This window comes from Dermacentor albipictus, chromosome 2 (assembly GCF_038994185.2).
Source record: "Dermacentor albipictus isolate Rhodes 1998 colony chromosome 2, USDA_Dalb.pri_finalv2, whole genome shotgun sequence".
Classification (NCBI taxonomy): domain Eukaryota; kingdom Metazoa; phylum Arthropoda; class Arachnida; order Ixodida; family Ixodidae; genus Dermacentor; species Dermacentor albipictus.
The window spans coordinates 156,161,515-156,182,638 of NC_091822.1; the positions used below are offsets into that span (position 1 = coordinate 156,161,515).

Genomic DNA, 21,124 nt, shown 5'->3' on the forward strand with positions numbered 1-21,124 from the left:
TGTACCTCTCTCTCCCTCTGTGCTGCCAAAACCGTGCAGCATGTGCGGGAGCTGGAGCCAGCGCCGGCCTATCAAAGCTGCCAAGCTTTTTCCATCTATGCAAGAAACTGTCTGCACTGTACGTACGCGCGTTCTCGCCACTAGTAAAGGTTAAAGGTCAGTGGCCCTCGCCGTGACCGTTTGTTCGCAATCGGCCATAGGCGTTCTCTGTCTCGGCCATGTGTGCAATCCAATGTAATACCAAACGACGGGACACTACTCTCTGCCGCGGACTCGTCACTCGCGATCCCTTCTGCAAACGTCGTAGCTTCCACACCGCTGCACACTCCTTAAGGTGGAGAGAGGTATGATGTACGAGAACGAAAAGCAGACGACGACGAGACGAGACGAGCCAGCGCTGCCGCTGTGTAAAGCTCCCGCGTCGTCTGCCACTGCGCCCGCCATCGTCTGCTCGCCGCTGCGCTGCCGCGCCGTCTGTTTCTGCAGCGGCGAGGTGTGTGCACGAGCTGCGGAAGAAGCAGCAGCAGCTACAACAACAACAACGTGGCCGCCGCGGCCCGCGCGCGTGCTTCGGCGGCAACTACATCCGCGAAAGAGCAGCGGCGGGAAGGAGGAAGCAGCTGGGGCCGCCGCGCACATCCGTCTAGAGCGTCACGACTGCGATCGGCGGCCCATCATCGGTGCCGGCCGCCTCTGGGGCCTAACGCGCTACGCTACAGTTATCTCGCTCGGAGGGCCACCTCCCCGCCTGCAGCGATTCGGCCGGCCAAGCATATCGGCGCGTGGGTGACGGTCGACGGCGCGCATCGCACTGATGATGATAATGGTAACGAGGTGCGAGAAGAACTGTTTCTGCTACGCGCGTGCGTATGCGTCAATAACAGACGGCGTTTTGGCGTCCCAAATCGTGTCGCACCTCTTTCTGGTCCCGGATCCACCATTTAAACCGCGTTCACCACATAGTAAAGTGTTGATCAGGAGCTCACTCGACAGAAGTCCTGCCTCTTCGAGGAGCGAAGTGCAGGTGACGGTAGTCACCGCCAGTTGCATTAAATGCACACACAGACGCGCGCGCACTCCCATTCTATCTCTATTTGTATCACGTGACTGGCTCCCCCCCCCCCCCTCCACACACACACTTTTTCCCCCGCTTTGAAACTCCTAATGCTATCGCAATAAAAATGCGGCTGCTGGAAATCGAGCCCGCAACTTCGCTGTCACCACAAACTAGCAGCCATTCAGCCACTGCGGTTGGTTGGTCCTCGGTGAGGCTATCGATCAATATGAAACAAGAGATCTCCATCTCTCAAGTGGCACCCACCTCCCTCGGCTGATCGTCACCCATCAGCCTGCTTTATGTCCACTTCAAGGCGAAGGCTGGGGAACTCCAATTACAACCTGTCTCTCAAGAACCGTAACCATGCCATGCGCGCAGATCTCCTAGTTTCGTCATGCCACGTGGTTCTCTGACGACCTCGAATGTGCTTCCATTGCAGTGGCACCCATTCTGTAGCTCTAGTAGCCCACCTGTTTTTTGCTGTCATATACACGGCCTACACAACTCCGTTCCCTCTTAATGTCAAACATAGAATGTCGGCTACCCACGCGTTGGCTCTCCAACACGCACAACCTTGCGCCTAACATTTTTTTCACGTTGTTGCTCGTAATCTCCAAGTTCCTGCTCTATACGCTAGTGTCGGTAGAACGCAGTGACTGTACACTTTTCTTCGTCAGGCTATCGGTAAAATGCCGGTGCTCACTTCGTGCTGACTGCCGCATGCTCTACAGCCACTCCTTCATTTTTTTCGCCTGATCTGATTAACCTTTATTTGTTCCGAATTGTTCCGCATAAGATGACCACAACGATAGACACCGGAAGAGATATGCCACGACAACGCGCGAATGATATCTGTCCCAGAGCTCGCGCGATGAAGCCACCTTTATCCCCTCCCATCCCTTTTTTCCCTTTCCTTCCTGTTTAATGCTTGAAGAAAGGCCCAGTGGCAGCTGGGATTGTTTAGAACAACGACGACACTATTGCATGCGGGAATCATTAATCGAGCTCGCGCGCGCTGACTTCCTGTTTTTCAGATTATCCGCGCACTGTTCCCTGAATGTCCTACCAAACCGCATCTAAAAGAAGAAAGTAAACCCACACGACAATCTGAATGCAGGAGTTCGGGGCTTTGCAGCAACTTCCTCACCCGCGCACTGCAGTAAAAAAAAATATATATATATATATATATATATATATATATATATATATATGATAAGATCACGTCGGATCCACTGCACGCATCTAAACTTTACTTTTTTTCTTGAAAACAGCAACAACAACAAAAAAGTGAAATAATGTGACAATTTTTATGACACCTTTTTCTGTTCTCTTCTGTTTTCTGTTAGCTTTGTAACCAAACTGTTCTGTTTATTAATTTTCCCTAATATTACAGAAAAATACTGTCATCTCGTTCATTTCATTGAGAGAGTAACTTTCACTCCGCTCACGACAGCAACTTTCACGTAGCACGAAAGAGTGAAATGCTGGGAGGCGATTGTGTGACAGATCGTACATGTACAGATAAGCGCGCGCAGCATAGCACATACCACCACGAGACCGAGCAGACGAACGAAACTTCGGTGAGGAAAGAAAGTTCAGCTTTAATAATGTTACCGCGCTCTGGAAAGCGCATATTTGCTTTCCAAGGATATTCAGGTACCCTTCGTTGTTTTACTGCGTAATTCTCTAGACAACGCAGCCCTGGTCACCGGAAGAACTGTTGAGGTAAATAGCTTGATCAGATGGCCACGCAGAACGTTTCGTTGTACGCGTGCTCTCCGCGGGGGACGTATTCTCGGACGATCGCTTTCGGCGATGTCACTTTCAGTTGGCGCTTATCGGCTGGTCGAGCAAAACCGGATGAAGTCGATTGGCTCGTTGAGCCCTATGCGCCATGCGAAGGCGATAGTACCGACGAAAGTGATCGTCCGAGAATACGTCCCCTGAGGTTCCGCGACGATCACTATTCGGCGATGGTGTTGCGCCTCGGCGATATATATCGCCGTCAGGTCGTGCGCTGATTGGCTGGTTGAGCGAAATTCGGACGAGCTGGTTGACTGGTCGAGCCCTACGTCACGTGAAGGCGATAGTGTCACCCGAAGCGATCGTCACAAATACGTCCCCTGTGTGGAGCTATACGACAAGTAAGCTACAGTATGTATATGTGTACCGGAAAAGGGGAAGTGAAAGACGCTGTTTCTTTTTTGCAGAAAACACATTCCTTCCAAATAGAAGGATCCACGTTATGTTCCCCCGTTGTTCCTGTCGGGGGCAGCCCGATAATACGCCAACTCTTTCATCCCTTCCTCTCTCGTTTTCGTCTCGCTGTCGTCGTCCTCTTTCAGACAAACGCCGGCGAGACTGTCGACGTACGTGTACGAAGGACTGAGAAGAAAGAGGGACGGCGGGGATTGCTTGCTCGGGCCGCGCGGTCGCGGATCTCCGAGTCTCGTGTAATTTCCTTCCGTACGCTCCGCGGCTCCCGTTTCGTTCGCGGCCGCGGAAACAGTTACACAAGAACGCGCGCAATAACGCGAGACGCCCTTTTCTTTCGTTCTCGATTCGTCGTCGTTTTTCTTCGTCCTTCCATCGCGCGCGCGGATGGCATCGCTCCAGCATGCATGCGCCCACAAATGGCCACCGCCGAAGGGGCGTGGTCACAGAAGAAGCAGAAGTAGAAGAAGCAGACGAACACGAGAGAGAAAGAGCACGGTACGGCGGTGGGCGAGAGGGGAGGGGGGGAGGAAACGAGTTGAACTCGTGTTTTTTCTCGCGGTTTCGGGCCCAGAATTGCTTGCGGTTCGGCCGAGCGTATCCTTCTTCCCCCCTTGCTGCCGCCGTACGTACTGCTTGCTGCCCAAGACGTGCCCGTCTGCCGGTCACGATCGAACAGTTAATATTCGCCGGCCCAACAGCGTTTGCTGCTCCTGCGTTTGCTGCTGTTGCGAGCTCCCGTTGGTGCTTCTGGGCGCCCGCGTGGTCGTGTTCGGGCGGTTATGTTATACGCACTGTAATATACGAGAGCCGAGGGCGAACGTTCGCCGTGTCTTGGATGATCGAATCTCACTGCTTTGCGTCGGAGCTGCGAACGAGACGACGACTCGCTCCGTTTCACATGCTGCTGCCGGCCCCGGCTTGCGCGTGTATATGTATATATATAGTGGTGTGCGATAGTTATGTGTATACGTATACACGGTTGGGGCGCCGACAGTTCTCGGGAGGACGCGGATTTCCCGATGCGATGAACAGTGGCCGCGCGCCTTGCTTTTGTTTTTCGTCTTCGTCGGCAATAATTATTTCCTCGCTTCGAGAATTACGCGCCCGTCTTCTTATCGCGAGAGAGAAAAACGCATTTGGATCGTCCGAAAAGCTTTGTGCTCGCCTACGTGTACAGGCTTGTGGTGCGTGAGGTTTCAGAAAGTCCGTTCGCAAAATCCCGTTTCGAGACAATGGCGGACGTGCGATAGGTCCTCTGTTTTGGGTGACGTTGGTGCGGTGATAGTGGTGGAATAACGCTGATGACGTTTTCAAGGAGTCGCCGCCCGCGCTATGATCTCACCCGAGACGCACGAAGGTATACTTAAAAAAAGATAAAAATAAAGAAGTTGCGCAGCTTCGGGCAAGAAGCGAATCATTGAAAGCGATGTATAGCGTTGCGGCAGGTGCTCCTCAGGCGGCGTTATATAACCCCCGTATTCTCGAGCGACCTTCGACTCGCAAGATGTTACTCCACCCCTCCGAGTTGCGCCTCCCCCGGATTGAAGAAGACGCGACGCTTCTCGAGACTCACTGTGTTGCATCCGCTGATCGTAGTGTGGAGGTCAGTGGCTGCGTGGTGAACAACGCGCTGACTACGTCCGTCGAGGGTCGGTGCTGTCACGCACTTTTTATCGTTTCTTTCTTTTTCCTTCGTTTTTGTTGCGACAGCACTATTTTATTGTATTTAACTTTTGTTATAGCGGCTAGGGCTAGGCCCCGCCCCGTTCTAAAGGGCGGAGCCACACCAACGTCTCATACCGTCATCGAGTCGACGACGATGTGAGGATTTTCGCCTGCATTCGATTTGACGGCAGTACCACGTGCCTCATACACGTGACGCCTTTCTGCATCTTGGGAGCCTTCACCAATGGCGTATGCAAATCGCTGGCATCATGGAGGAACGAGAGGGAGGAGGCGTATATATACAGCCGAGCCTAATTGTAAGAGAGGCCGTGAATTTGCATTTACGGCCTCCCTCTGACGTCTCTCTGACGTAACGGCATTTAAATATGCACTTACACCATACAATATGCACACCAGAACCTATACTTTATTACCACTGCGTTTCGATCGGCAACCACCCTGGTAACGAGATCATGCTGTGTCCCCCTCACGTTTTTTCTTCTATGACACCGAAGTGGAAGTTTCGAGGCGTGCTTTGGTGATCCAGGCTAAGCCCCATGAAGGGAAACGTACATTGGCACGGTTACGCTTTTGACTGACTCTGTATAACCGTGTATGTATATTGTCTTCACTCCAGTGCAGTACTGTTAAGAAAAAAAGAATAAAGTGTGTACTTTCAGAGAGATCGTAAAATGGGCGAACTGCTAAGTTGTCGTAGCGAGAAAGTGCGCGTAGATTGCCCAAGTACATATTGCGTCAATTACGTTGACTAAGCGCGCGAAATGCTGCTGTTTTAGCACTTTTGTTATTGTGCAGCTTAAAAGTATTGCGCAAATTTACTTACTACTGTTTCATTAATTACTTCGGAACGTGCAATTATTCTATAAAATGAACATTGCTGCTGTTGCGCACAGCTCAAGCAGGACCCTATCATGATTTGTCCTGACCGGCGAATAGCTCCATGTACTGGGGAACAAAATTTGCTAAAATAACGAATAAATGACTTGGACAGCAACAATTACAAAATCGTTTATAAATAACGTGTTGTGTTTCTACAGACTAGACGTTGTATTAACTTTCTCTTCAAAATCAATTGAATGTCATACATAGATCTTAGAATATGATGTAAATAAAGGACCATCACACGAGTGGTTATAACATTTGTGATAGACGGCCCGAGAACAATAGAAAAACAAGGTGGGGGGGAGAGAGAGAGAGAGACAACAAAGAGAGGAAAGGCAAGGAGGTCAACCAGACCAGCGTTCAGTTTGCTACCCTACACTGGGAGTGAGGGAAAGGGGGAATAGAAAGAAGAAAAGAGGAAGGAAGTGATGACTGGGTGCAGTGAAGCACCGCAACACCAAAGTGGAGTTCCATAGCTAGTGATCTGCGTTGACCACGTCTGTGAAGACCGAAGGGCCAGTGGTCGTCGCGCAGAACCTTCTGTAAACACATTGTGAGCTGCTGCTCGAAGAATACTCGTACGTCGCCATTTACTTTCACTTTTATTTTTATCGATACTTTCTCAGGTTTTGAAGCGTGCTTTGCCGCATAGCCTCCACGCGATTAGGTGAAGCTAACTTAAAGTGATACCAAGGACCGCGGTGATACATGTGACGAAAGTATTACCGGGGTCCAATCAATACTTTTTAACGCGATAGCGTTAAGGAGCTCGTGTCGCAGAAAAGCCGGTGTCGTCGGCGTCGGTGTCGGCGTTTTGCGGCGTTGACCGTGAGCGATAAATCACGGCAGGCACTCCATAAATAAAAAGCAACTTCCAAGATGGGCTAGGTGGGAATCGAACCAGGGTCTCCGGAGTGTGAGACGGAGACGCTACCACTCAGCCACGATTTCGATGGTTCCAAAAGGTACAAACGCGCCTCTAGTGAATGCGGTGTTGCCTTCGAAACGAGCCGTGGAAAGTTATACTGTGGTGTATATCGGTAATTATGAACATGGAACTTACAGAAGTCGCAATTACACGAGTAGCGAAGTGCGTTTCGCTGCATTTCTTCTGCGCTTTCCGCACACGGAGAGCCATCTTGCGGCAAACACAGAAGACCCCCTCCTCTCCATGTACGGCGCTGCCCCGACAGATGGCGCGCCACGCGCGCATTGGAGCTGTCGCGGCTCGGACTCTCTCCCCTGACTCTCTCCCTTTCGCCTTGCTCCCTCTGTAGAATCAAGCGTCCTTCCTTTCTTTAGATCACTATCTCTCTATCTCTCTGCCCGTGCCGATCACGGCGTTTGGCTGGCGTGCATCATTTCCCCCTCCGGGATACCGAGTTCTTTGGTTCGCTCCGCTTGCTCAGGCGCACGTTTCGTTGCTGCGCCGAAGGCCGCGTTGCTCGACCATATGGCTCGACGCTCACCGCGTCTGATGCGGGGCGCCTCGTAAGTGATGGCTGCCCTGTAGCCCATTGTCTTACACCCACTGGCGGGTCGACGGGAACGCTATCGCGTTCCACTCTTGAAGGCGAAGCTTAAGCGTCCTCCAATTTTTTTTGGTGCTACGTTGGAAATAAGATCTGTCTGGGAGCAAAATTCAAATCTCCGACGTAACGTCGCTCGCGTAAAAGCGTGGTAAAGCTGCCGCTGCGCGCGCGCGTGACTTGCTGCTAGGCATTTCGTCAAAGCTGGCTTCCCCCCAACACATGAGTGTTCGACGGGAGAAGTCCACTTTGCTCAGTCTGTTTGTTTTAGTAGCGATTTATTAGCGTTTATTTATCCTTAGGTGTACGTAACATTGATCGGTAATGTGCTCTCTCTCTCCTGTGTGTGTACCCGAGAAACTCAGCCGTAAGCAGGCTGATAGTATACGCGGTGATCATATTTAAGCTTTATCATCATCATCATCATCATCATCCTGGTTACGCTCACTGCAGGGCAAAGGCCTCTCCCATACTTCTCCAACAACCCCGGTCATGTACTAATTGTGGCCATGCCGTGCCTGCAAACTTCTTAATCTCATCCGCCCACCTAACTTTCTGCCGCCCCCTGCTACGCTTCCCTTCCCTTGGGATCCAGTCCGTAACCCTTAATGACCATCGGTTATCTTCCGTCCTCATTACATGCCCTGCCCATGCCCATTTCTTTTTCTTGATTTCAACTAAGATGTCATTAACTCGCGTTTGTTCCTCACCCAATCTGCTCTTTTCTTATCCCTTAACGTTACACCTATCATTATTCTTTCCATAGCTCGTTGCGTCGTCCTCAATTTGAGTAGAACCCTTTCCGTAAGCCTCCAGGTTTCTGCCCCGTAGGTGAGTACTGGTAAGACACAGCTATTATATAGCTGTGTCTATGTTGTAAGAGTGCACTCTTACACTCTTAAAACGGTTGCACCCTTTGGGGTGTATATTTGTCCCACAACAATAATCGTCACCTGCCTTGCTTGCGTTTCCTTTCTTGAAACTCGGCGCTCGCTACTTTCCTGCCGAGAATGCTGCGTCACACTGATAACGCGCATGCCGTTCGTGACTGGGAAGTACCGGGCTAGCAGCGTTAAAGAAAGGAAACGCGGGCAAGATAGATGACGATTATTGTTGTGGGACAAGATAAGCCCCAAAGGGTGTAAATTTTTCTAAGAATGTAGGCAAAAATACACCCTTTCAGGTGCATATCGCCACAACGACAATCGTCATCTGGCTTGCTTGCGTTTCCATTCTTGAAAACGCCGCGCCCGCTACTTTCCTGTCAGGAATGCTACGTCTTGCTAATAACGTGCATGCCGTTCGTTACTGGGAAGTACCGGGCTCGTCGCGTTAAAGAAAAGAAATGCGCACAAGACAGATGACGATTATCGTTCTGTGACAAAAGGGTGTAATTTTGCTTAAGAGTGCACTCTAAGAACAGTTTACACCCTTTGGCTTGCCCCTTCTGCCACACAAAAATAATCGTCATCTGCCTTGATGCGTTTCCTTTCTTTATCGCTGCGAGCCCGGAACTTTCCAGTAACGAACGGCACGCGCGTTATCAGCACAGAACAGTTTACACCCTTTGGAGTGCCTTTTCTGATAACGCGCGTGCCGTTCGTCACTGGAAAGTTCCGGGCTTGCAGCGATAAAGAAAGGAAACGCATCAAGGCAGATGACGATTATTTTTGTGTGGCAGAAGGGGCAAGCCAAAGGGTGTAAACTGTTCTTAGAGTGTGTAGCCTGGCGGAAGGAAACGGAGGCGTCAAATAGTGGTATCGGATATCAAACAGAGGCCGTGAGCTTGACTGCGACGCCATCTTTTGGATGAAAGCTAAACTAATGTACCTAAAACATGGCCTTCAAAATTGGCGCGCGCAACCAGCGCATGTAGATACCGGAGGTCATGTCTGAAACTTGACCTTCGAGATTGCGTCGTTGCAATCTCGGAGGCCATACCTGAGACCTTAAATATAGCCTCCGAAGAATCCAGTAGGTACTCGCTGGCGGCGTTTCTGTACTACATACGGTTATCATAATACAGTGAAAGCATCATATTTAATGATACATTACTGGCCGTTTCCTAAAGCTGCTGTGAAGCTTCAAAGGTTGTTTATCAATATAGATCAGTGTAAGTGTTAAGAAACTCAGAATAATGCTACTAAATTATTTGTCTCCGTACTACAGATTCATTGTCGTCTTGCGCTTTTACATGACTATGCGTGCAGCAATTGGGCAAACGCGAGAGAGAAGGTCTCGTGTCATGAGATATCTCAGGTTTGAGACACTCGTCATTGGAAGCGATGTCTACATAATAAGATAGGCCCGTACTTTCATTATGTTCTGTAAACATTTTTATAAACTTAATACTTTATAAATTTACTTGCTTTGGTTGCAATAACTTGTGAGTTTTTCCGTTTAAACGAGATTTTTTTCCCACGTTGGCGTACTTTACGTCAAGCTTCAACAACACTGGTCGCCGGTTGCTTACGCATGCGCATTTTGTGCAACAAACGTGGCAGACGGCGTTGTTATGTGTTTCTAGAGCGGTTCGGCGTTGAAAAACTGTGATCCCAACTTTTCAAGTTTCAGGCGCGCTTCAAGAACAGAAAAAATGCATCCAGTGTACATAGCGCTAAGGACGGCCGTCTTGGTGTTGTGCATCGCTTACACCCGTGCCCTGTTCATCACCGTAGACGCTCACGCCGAAGAGTGCTTCCACGATGAGGCGAAATCCGGCACCAAGATGGGTCTCACGTTCGAAGTCGCCGAAGGCGGATTCTTAGACATCGACGTGAAGGTAGGCGAAGTGGTTTAATTCGCGGTGCGTTATGGTTCACTTGACGGGAGTGGCGTGAACATTTTCGTTGCTGCTGCTTATACGACGCGGCCGCTTCCCCTGTGTCCGCCTCGCGGGTCCAACCGTTGCTAGCCCTCGAAATGTAATGGTGCGTGAAATATGGCTTTTCCTTGCGAGTAGTTTACTCGGTTTCCAGCTTGTTTCGCACTGTGCGTTAGTTGTTCATTATCGGCGTCGACGGATTCGGAGGGCAGTCCACCGAAGCACAACAGCTGGTCGTCCATCAAGTGGCACGTCAGCGTAACATAGTAAAGGTCGGGTACGAGTAACTGGATTTCCCACCCGCTCTTCCGTGCTTACCCGCTCATTTCTCTTCATAACAATACCACAACGGTATGTTCAACGTACTCTATTACCATGCGGTGAGTGCCGACGAAGGAATTGCGGCGCGTTCGTATTTCGCCGTGTTTATCACGTTTGTTTGGTTGCCATTTTTGCGCGATAATGTCGATAACAAGAAAGCGTAATGGAGACAAGAATGAGAAAATTGAGTCCTTCGCAACGCAACGTCCATGGCGCTTACTTACTTACTTACTTACTTACTTCACAACATGCAAATGAGGAAGTTACATAATGCGTCGGTAATCTCGTCTGCATAACGGCTGTCGCCGCGTATTCTAAAAAAAATCATTGAAAAAGCCGGGTGCAAGAGCCAATGCTATCTTGTCCTATTGCATTGCACGCTTTGTCAAGTACTGTGCCACCAGCTTCGCCCACTGCATTGTGTTGTGTACTCGTTCACATGGCGTTGTTCCTTCACTTGCTTGGCAGATCACCGGGCCCGATGGTAAAGTGGTTTACTCCGGAGAGCGCGAGTCTAGTGGGAAATACACGTTTGCGGCCTACGCCGACGGAGTCTACCGCTACTGCTTCAGCAACGCCATGTCCACGATGACTCCGAAGATCGTCATGTTCTCCATGGACATCGGGGACGCCCCGACCAAAACGCAAGAAGGAGAGGAAGGTGGGTTTACCTTAGAGTCGGATGTGGGACACTGAGTTCCACATCGAGTTGTAGGTGACGTATAGCACAGTGTGCTTTGACCACATCTATACATGTGTACTCCGGTACTTTGCATAGTTACTCAAATGTATGAATGCACTTCAAGTTGTCGCAGTCACTACTGTAAGACACACTGTGGTATATCGACTCCATTTGATGAGGGCATGTCAGGAACATTTCATTATAGGACACATCAGCAGATGAGAACTGAAGTTCTTGTAGATCATATGGTCATTGTTGAGGCCTGTTATACCGTCTGAAAAGAAATGTTGTTTGGTATAGCATCCTGATATTAGCAATAGTGAGTTGCGATAGTTGATATAAAATTGACCATAAATTGTTTTGATTAGTTTCAGTTCATGCAACATATCCACAGAATTATTCATGGTGTTCACCGATATTCTAGGTGACATTAAGAGTAGGTAATGGAGCTTGGCATGCCATGAAATGCGTAGGGTGGATAACCAGTGTTCTCCACTGGCTTTCTTGTGTAAGTACGGCATAAAAGATACCAAGAAAACAAAATAAATTGGCAATACCTCGTGTACATACTTTGCATGATTGGAGTTAATTAAATACATATATATCTTGGCATCCCTTTGAAACTTTAAAGAAGACCAGCAGGTAAAGCGAACACCTTATTGAGCATTGTTTCCATAGCCCACAGACGTGTGGGACAGAAAAGCGGGCAGTGCGTGTTCAGCGCATTTGACATTATTGTCACGTCATGACAAATAGCAAAGTTTGCTGATGTCATGTAGCAATAAGGGCTCAATCACACCAGCGACTGTCAGAGGTCATGCAACCGACCGTGTCTAGTTACCAAGGGGCAACTCATGGCGACCGATGGTCACACCAGTAAGTGCTACCTGCCCATTGCCACACTGATTTGTCTAGTTATTCATGCCATCTATGTCTGCTTGGCACGTAAAATAAGCGCTAGTATATACAGATGGTTTGTGACTGCCGTTGTGTTATTGAAAAATCAAGTAGCAATGAACAGACCCAAAACAGTTATCTTTTGGCCAAAGCAACCATTTGCGACCAGCTCAGTTGCGTGACCAACGTCAGTTGATGATTCAAATGAGCCCTGAGGCTAGCTATGATGGTGTACTTTGAAAAAAAAGGAAATAAGCAAGAGTGTTGTGCGCATTCCTTGTGGTTAGGTTCACATGTGCCAGCCACAGCAATCACAGGAACAGAGCAGGCCAATGTGGCATGACACGTCTGCTGGGTAGGTACTGAAGCAGGAAGTAGGCCGTCAGATAAGTGCTATAGTAAATTATTTATAACAATAGTAAATTATTATAGTTATAGATAATTATTTATAACTACAGCCAATTTTTTAGGGTGGTCTGGCCTCCAGTATTTCTTTTTATAGTTTGGAGGTACGTATATACACACAGGTAATTAAAAATATACATACCATTCTATGTGCTTTACACTATTTTCCATATAGTCTCCACACCGGTTCAGGCATTTTTTTCATCGGAACATTAAACTTGAGGTGCCTGCGACGCACGCGGGCTCCCTGAGCACTCATTGTCACGCAAGTCTTCACAGCCTTTTGGGAACTCACAACACCACCACCTCACACTTCTAAAAAAAATAGGGGCAAAGACTTCGATTTTCTGGGCAGACTTTCTGAACCTTCACCTAACAGAAAAAAGATAAGACAGCTTAGAATGTCATGTTAGTACTCAAAGACATGAAGAATGCTTGTATCAAATGAGTGAGCTGCCTCCATTTTACCCTGGGGGTGTGAAGGCTTGTGCCACTAGAGTGTCCAAGCAACATGAAGCAAGCCTCAAGAAAAAAAGTTAGAATTCGAAGGTGTAATTGGCTGGTGCATGTATATGTTTTCGCTTGGATGGGCATTTGCCGCTACATTCTTTACCTTTCACAGACTGTAGCAACTATTAGAAATATAACAACAGAGTTTTGTTCAGGTAGGTAGCACACCGCATTTCAAAAAGTGTGTCAAGGTTTGATCGTTTCAGAATGTTCAGTATGGTATCATTGTTGAACAGTTATTTATTTTTTTTTGCATATCCGTTACTCTTTTATATCATGTAATCTCATTGCTATATTTTGTTTGGCTTGGCTCAGGTGGTGCTGTTTGACAATCTCATTTTCCTGTGCAGTGCATGAAAACAAGCTGGAAGACATGATCAAGGAGCTGTCTACATCTATGACTGCCGTGAAGCACGAGCAGGAGTACATGATGGTCAGGGACCGCATCCACAGATCCAGTGAGTTGCAATTGCTTCCTGACTTGGGCGTTAATTCTTGATTGATGGCAGTCTTTGCTGGTAGCAGACAAATACATCAAGGATAAGCACGAGGTGAGGTAAAGACACCAGCAACTAAATTTTATGGACACATACAGTCGCCAACCTATAATTCAGACATTGATTATCCAGGCAACTTCGCAACACTGCCACTGGGCCCATAAATTTAATGTATAAAGAGGACCAAATTGCCACTGGCCCCATATATTTAATTTATAAAGAGGACCAAAATTACTGACGCTTTACATCTTGCTGTTTGATAATTCTGACTCGGCTTGCATGATCACATACTAAGTAGACCAATTTTTGTTTGAATGCATCACTGGCACCGTCGCTGGCGATACTGCCTGTGCCTCCTTGAAACTGAAACTAGCTAAGGTTAGGCGATCCATTCTTTGCTTGCCACACCCAAATCATGGGATAAACCAAGTTAGGCCGCTAACCACTGCAAAGGCTGTTTTTCGTGCAAGCACTGTGAGTTCCATGCGCCAGCGTTTGCTGCTCGTGTTAAATAGACATGGTGCTGGCTGATTGACTTTTGTCAGGTATCGTCAGGCAGCTTCAAATGGCCCCACATCCTCAAATTCTGCACCAGTGATTACGTGCGTGAAGTACTGGACAATGACTGTTGCAAAGAAACCCATAATCGTTCGGCTATCCGGGTGCAGTTTTTTGTCATTTGGCTCACTGGTGAGCATGTCGGGCAACGTGGACTTTCACGAAAATGTTGCTGAGCACAATGCATTGTCTTCTCTAAGTCACCCCCACCAGTGGATGCTTTGACTGTACTTTCACCTATTTGTAGTGACAGAATGAAAATGGGGGTCCAAATACAGAGTGACATGTTCGTAGACAAACTTATGTATGCACAGCAACACCTTGACAAACCTTTTGGCCTCTTGTGGCCGTTTATTTACCAGCCAGTCCAATATTTTGGACTCCCAATATTCACCTATATTCTGGCCAATCTAATATTTTGGAGTCCCGATTATTTGAATTTTTAGGCGGTCCTCATAGAATCTAAGTTATCGGTCAGTGACTGTAGACAAATATTGTGTATGCAAACAGGGTGACATAACCATCACTACAAATCAGAAAAAAAAAAACAAAGGCAGATCCCAGACACTGTGGAAGTCAACATGCAAAGCATATTGGAAGTCGCTGGTCATCAAGCATTGTGTCAAGAACTGCAAAGTGTTACGAGACGGGCAAACATGCTTGTGTAAAGTGAGCAATTGTGTCTGTGACGTGAGCGGTGTGTGTTATGACAGCAGCAAGGTGACGATGATAGTATGACTGCTGATTTGTTCATATTCCGGTGAAGAAAAGTTGGGGTGTTGCGAGGTTGCTTTGCACTAGACACAACTTTAGTGTTGTACAATGTATGAGTGCATGTTTAGGCAATCCACTCTGTTCAGAGGCTAGGACAAAATGCAAACACCAAATGAGGCGGATGCACAGTGTGAAATGTCAATGCAGTGATGTGACAGAGTTGAAGGCCATATAAAATGCTGGTTGAAGTATGAATGGTAATGATTGGTATGTGCCACATACAGGGTGTCCCAGCTAACTTTAGGCGGAGTTAAAAAATATGTGAATGCCATGTAGCTGGACAGAACCAAGGTAATGTTGTTTGCAGTTGCTTAGAGATACTCAAATTATTTTTTCATTCTGCCTAATTAGATAAGTAGTCTTAATCAGTTAATCAACTTCTCATATACTACAATTAGCTGAAAAGTGTCAATGAGAAAGTTGTAGAGCGACATGAAAAGTCATCAGCCCTTTTACACTGTGATGAAGGATCAGTATCAAAGCTGTGGTGTTTTACATCAGTCGACACTTCTATGTATACATCATCATCATCATCATCAGTATTGTTATCGAAGGACACAGACAACGTACACATCTTTGGCTGTGGAATGATTTATTCTTCTTTCATGAAGTAGTGCCGTGTACAAGTACCACTGCATGGCAGACGGCAATTCCACAATATTTACAACTTCACTGTGAATGATGTAATTATGAAAAGTACATGAAAGTCAGCCTAATGTTAGTCATCTTAGCGGCTAATTGTCATATAGTTTGTTTCGGGATAGTTTCAATGTGACAAGAGTTAGAGCCATTTTCTATAACCATACTCCCTCCGTAGACGGCCATGTACGTATTGACAGCAGATGGGAGTTTACAACTTTCCTGTGAATTAATTATGACAAGTAAATGAAGCTCGGCATAATGATGGAGTCGTCTTAGCGGTTGATTTCAGTATGATTTTTTTCAAGATACCTACATTTGATTGCGAGCGACAGAGCGTTCGCGAGAAACTGGAGACGAAAACACAGGTGGCACCTGACGCGGGCGTCGGAGGAGAAGGCTTGAGTTTCGTGTCAGCACACAGATATGATCCTGGGGGAAGTAGCCCTTAGCAGCTTTGCTGTAAAACTCCCGATACAGCGGGAAGGAAGCCCACATACACACGCAAAATTGCGGCGCAAATGGTCGCTCGAGGCACTTTGCCGCATGCGCGGGCTTCTTCCAGTTCAGAAAAACACTTCTATGTAGCACATATTGAGCAACAGAAAGCTGTATCGAGAGTTTTTCATGTTGCTCTACTATTTTCTCATTGACACTTTTCATCTAGTTATAATATTAGAGAAGTGGAATAATTAATTAAAAAGAATTGTCTAATTACGTAGAAGGAAAAAAATAATTTGGGCATCTCCAAGCGCCCCAATGCCGGGGCGCAACTATGGGCTGTCCAGAGGGCCCACGATGCGGCGGTCGGTCACGGCCTGACTGTCCCAACATGGGTGTGGCCCGCAGCGCGCTGAGTCGCGTACCTCAGGACCTTTATTAAAGTTTTGCATCCATCCATCCATCCATCTCCAAGCGACGGCATGCAACATTACCTTGGTTCTGTCCAGCTACATGGCATTCTCATATTTTTAAGCTCTGGCTAAAGTTAGCTGGGACGTACTGTATGTCTAAATGTATCAAATAAGCTTTCTGTAGCTGTTGTGTCCTTGTGGTACAAACCACTCATGGAGTATTGGCCAAGTATAGGCACATACCCTGTGGTATTTACCTAGCCACCCAGCAAATGGGGTAGACAGGGTATGAGAAATTGAAGAAAAATCAAAGAAGCTTTTAAATATTATGCACTACTCTAAAAGGTCTGTGTGCTTTATATGCACCCATAAGCCGACATCATACGTCCAGGTTTTATGTCGCCATATAATGTGTGATTATGCAGAGCAGAGAAACCACTCACAGTTGCTACTTTTTCGGTCACCATTTCGTGCTGTATAAGACGGAGCATTTGGTGGAACATGCCAGAATGGTGTCACCCAAGCATAATAGAAATTGAATGAGGGATTAATTATCATGGTCTGTTTCATTAATAGGTCCATGTGCCTTGTAGATAACCATAACTCAACATTATATGCACAAGCTTTATGTTGTGATTTAATGTGTCATTATGCAGAAAAAAGTTGCGTTCACTCGCACTACATGCTCTCTTACAATTAGGCCATGCTACCTGGCTAGGTGTACAAAGAAAGTCTAGGCTCGCGCCTAATAACGCTTTAGGTTAACTCGCTCAACTTTCTGTGTTTCTGTAGCCTTCACTGGACCTGTATTCAGAACTGTGCGAGATGATTTAACTTTAAAAGGGAGACCTGCTGTGCTGGCTTAGGGGTTATGATATTCTGCTGCTGAGCATGAATTTTTATGTGTTCAAGACTTGGGTTCACATTGAGGCTGCTGTGCACGTTGATGACCACAGTCGAGGGTTCAAGTCTTGGCTGCGGCGGCTGCATTTGGTGGGGCGGAATGCAAAAATTCCTGTGCACCCTGCTGTGGGTGCAAATTAAAGAACTGTGAGTAGTTGTAATTGTTTCGGAGCCCCCCCCAATTGGTGGCATCTGTTATAGCACGCAAGTTGTTTTGGAACATTGAATCCTGTAATTTAATTTCAACTTCAGAGGAGAGCAGTAACTGCAGCCAAGTAACCTGCCCTCACTGTGCTGAAAGTAAGTGCTTGGGCTTATCGTGCAGGGAAACCCCGGGGTAATTCTAACTACTGGGTTTGTCCTTGCAGAGTTGTACATATATTTGGATAGTGAGAAACTTTGTGAATTCAAACAAATAAAAAGGAGCAGTGGTTATTTAAACAAAATGTGTTGCTTCCATACGCTACTTTTTGGATAAGCCGTAGCCAAAGGCCAAGGTTTGATGAGTTGCGAGCCAGCGTAACGTCATGTAATGTGCATTTTAGCATTGTGGTGATATAGTACCTTTATATATTGAGTCCACAACGTATCAGCCACCCCGCTCTGGAACCATGGTAGACGTGCCATGAGATCAATATTTTAGCATCCTGTTATTGAAAACTGCACTTAAACTTAGTGAGCTTGGCGAAGTGAATTAAAGAGTGTTCATCAGTGCCAATCCATTTACCATTGCGAAATGCTGTGGTGCCATCTAATAGGTAGAAATCAAAGCGTTTTCGCTTTGCTAATACTTTGCTCTCAGTGTGAGATGAGACTAAGCAATGGCTGACTTTACCAATTATTTCTTGCTGTTATGATGGAGAGCAAGTAGTAATGACGAATTCAGATCGAACTTGGTGACCTGGGTGCAGCCGTGTTGTTATGCAGTTGCAATAACTAGTTGCTACCGATGCGGAAAACTTGCAATTATCACAATTTGTGGGTTACCACATGATATTGAATACACTTTTTGTTAGAATAATTAGTTTTCAACTTATCAGCTTCTCAGCAAGCACTTGAGGGTGACTAAGGCACTGCTGCTAATTGTTCGTGTGTCTGTTTATGTAATTGCCTGTTGCAACTTAGTGCTGTCGTTTCAGAGCTTTTCATGTGGTTCTGTTGTAGCTTAGTCAGCATTAGGATACTTTTATTTCTTTGATATAGATAACTGTCAACACAGAAATTAAGCTTTGGAGTTTCATTTTCTCGCGAGGGCAACAGATGGTATGTTAAGTTTTAATTTGAACAGCTTAAAACTCGTTCCAAGTGCAATGCAGTACAGTCTCAGATTTGAAAAGGAGACTATTCGCATCACTGAAAGCTGATGTGGCGGCCTCGTGGTACCAGACACCAGTGATGTGTACACTGAAAAACTATGACCATGGAAAAGCCGAGTCCATGCAGTGCTTCCCGGGACAGTAGGGAGAGTGAGTTTTCCTGTGCTTCCAAGAGGAGTTCACAATTGGGCCAACCTGGCCGCTTTCAGTGACATGGCCATTGTATGGCCTGCAGCCACCCCGCTGCGTTGACTGGTAGGCTCTTCGGTTGTGATACCACAGGATTGCCACATCACTGGGTTGACTGGCATGCTCTTGGGTTGTGATACCATGGAACTGCCACTTCCACTTCTGGGGACATGACTAGTTTTCTTTTTCGCATCTGAAGTTGCACACGCGTATTGAACAGGTTGCATAAAAGGTGCTGTTATTATTTATAACACTCTCGAGAAATTGCTGCTTCGTACCATAATTATGGAGTTGACAGCTGCATAAAAATTTTGAAAAATATGGGACACAAGCTTTTGTTGTGAATACTTCTTAATAAGGAGCTTTGTGGATTTGTGCAGAAATGTTTAAAAAAATATTTCATCTCAAAATATATGGGTTTACTTGATTCGATAACTTGCATTGTGCCATGCTTCAGTGTCAGAAAGGTGAAACTATAACTTTTAGTATATGACATCTTCACGTGCATTTGGTAAGAATTTCTCTTTGTCTAGTGTTGGAACTGATAATACTAAGCATTGGTACAGCTGCAAGCAAAGCAAGAATAATGTGGGCAGTTCTGTTTTGTTGGTGAATGCATGCACTCTCATTTAAAATAGCCAAAGTGCTTGTGTACGAATCGAGTACAAATTGAATAGTCCGAGAAATAATTCATGTCAAATATAGAATAATTTTGTAATAACGAACAGCCGTTTTCATCATTGATATAAAGCAGTGTTCACATGCTACTATAGTATTCAGTGTTAGCAAGTTTCTTTTATTCCACATTATGATGTGTTATTTCCTAAATGTATAAATAGAGCATTAGCCACAAATAAGCAGTTTCTTCGTATACTGGGGACCGTTTGCAGAGTGCGACTGATCATGGTTCAGCATGGAAAGCCTGGCTTCCTGAGCAACATAGTGAAACACATAACATTAAGAAAGCTTAATTGTGCATATCTGCATCCTGACATTGGAAAGAAAAGTGCATTCTGCATTTCTATAATTAGTTTACTACATAACCAGAATTGGGCAGGCGGGTTTTCTTACAAAATGTTGCCATTATGTGCCGAATTATCCCTGAAATCACTTGTTAAAATTTGAAACAAATGGTTATTTTTCAAAGCACCTCAGCTGTTCACAACTAATAAATAAATATTGTTGCTATTGTACATGAGGAAAGCCACACTGAGCTTTGAGAGTTTGTGTAATACAATGTGCTGGAATAGTTTTGATCCCCTATGTACCGCGAGCGGTTGTGGTAGTCCTCTACCGTGCACAAAATCTTGGGTTTGATTTCCAAATTCAGTGGTGGTATTTTAACAAGGGAGCAGTGCAAAAACACCTGTGCACTTATATTTTGACTGCATTGTAAAGAACTTCAACTGGTGGAAATTAAACTGGAGTCCTCCTTTACAGCCCTCACAGCATCCCCCACAACTCACGTACAGTTTCAAGACTTTAGGTCCCACAATATAATTTAGTTTTGATTCTGCAAGGTCTCTCAACATGGCCAAGGCTAATTACATTCGGTCATGCGTTTTGCCCTCATCGTAACGAAGCCTCCATGGCTGGCTGCCAAACCTGTGAGCGAATGCTCAGTCCACTATTGGTGATGGAGGAGCACTTCAGCAGGTCATGTAGTCATCTTGACTCTTTTTTTTCTTATTGTGCAGTACATTCAGTGCCCATTTCAATCCTCTTACCTCCTTGTTCTTTCCAGTCAACGACAGCACCAACTCGAGGGTTGTGATGTGGGCCTTCTTTGAAGCCATCGTGCTCATTGCCATGACATTGGGCCAGGTCTACTACCTGAAGCGGTTCTTTGAAGTTCGAAGAGTTGTGTGATTGGAATCGACGAAAGGGTGGCATGCGTGGTGTTCGCTCGCAGGAGTTGGGGAAGGGGAGTGCAAGACTTAATCACGTGACTTCTGCATTGCCTGTGAAATTGAGTTCAGTGTGATCTTTTCTTTTTTCTTACCCCATTATAGTGCCTGTTTTCTTTCTCTTAAATTCTTGCGACTTTAGTTCCCGCCACATGTTTTACTCTACTTCTGGTTCCTGTTTAGAATGAAGCCAGGTTTTTTTCTTCAGCACATAAGTCGTACACTGATCTGGACACTCAGTGGTTTGATTAAAACCAATTGTTTCTTTTTGGAAATCTGTGCACTTCCTTAAAGCATGGTTGGAGCACTGTGCTTTATTTTTCGTAATGCATCCTAGCTTTATATTTGCAATCTTTCACATGCGTGATGTAAAGCCATAACCTTCATAGACTGTAAAGGTGATAATAGCTCATTAAACCCAAAATAACACTGAGGAGAGCTTTCTTGATTAAGGATCAACAGTCTTTCAGCGCTTCA

At 46.3% G+C, this 21,124-nt stretch overlaps 1 protein-coding gene across 1 annotated transcript; it reads left to right on the plus strand.

The window, feature by feature from the left end:
• The first annotated feature begins 9,843 nt into the window (after positions 1–9,843).
• On the plus strand, positions 9,844–20,922 carry CHOp24 (transmembrane p24 trafficking protein CHOp24). Its single transcript, XM_065448625.1, has 4 exons — positions 9,844–10,153; positions 10,985–11,177; positions 13,361–13,468; positions 20,485–20,922. Exons 1-4 carry the CDS (start codon positions 9,968–9,970, stop codon positions 20,607–20,609), a joined length of 612 nt encoding a protein of 203 aa, XP_065304697.1. The 5' UTR covers positions 9,844–9,967; the 3' UTR covers positions 20,610–20,922.
• The last annotated feature ends 202 nt before the right edge of the window (positions 20,923–21,124 follow it).

Excerpts from the sequence above, each read along its gene's own strand:
- CHOp24 (XM_065448625.1), top strand. The coding sequence starts at position 9,968 with ATGCATCCAGTGTACATAGCGCTAAGGACGGCCGTCTTGGTGTTGTGC. Across the intron at positions 10,154-10,984 it reads TCTTAGACATCGACGTGAAG|ATCACCGGGCCCGATGGTAA; the intron begins GTAGGCGAAGTG and ends CTTGCTTGGCAG. Across the intron at positions 11,178-13,360 it reads AACGCAAGAAGGAGAGGAAG|TGCATGAAAACAAGCTGGAA; the intron begins GTGGGTTTACCT and ends TTTCCTGTGCAG.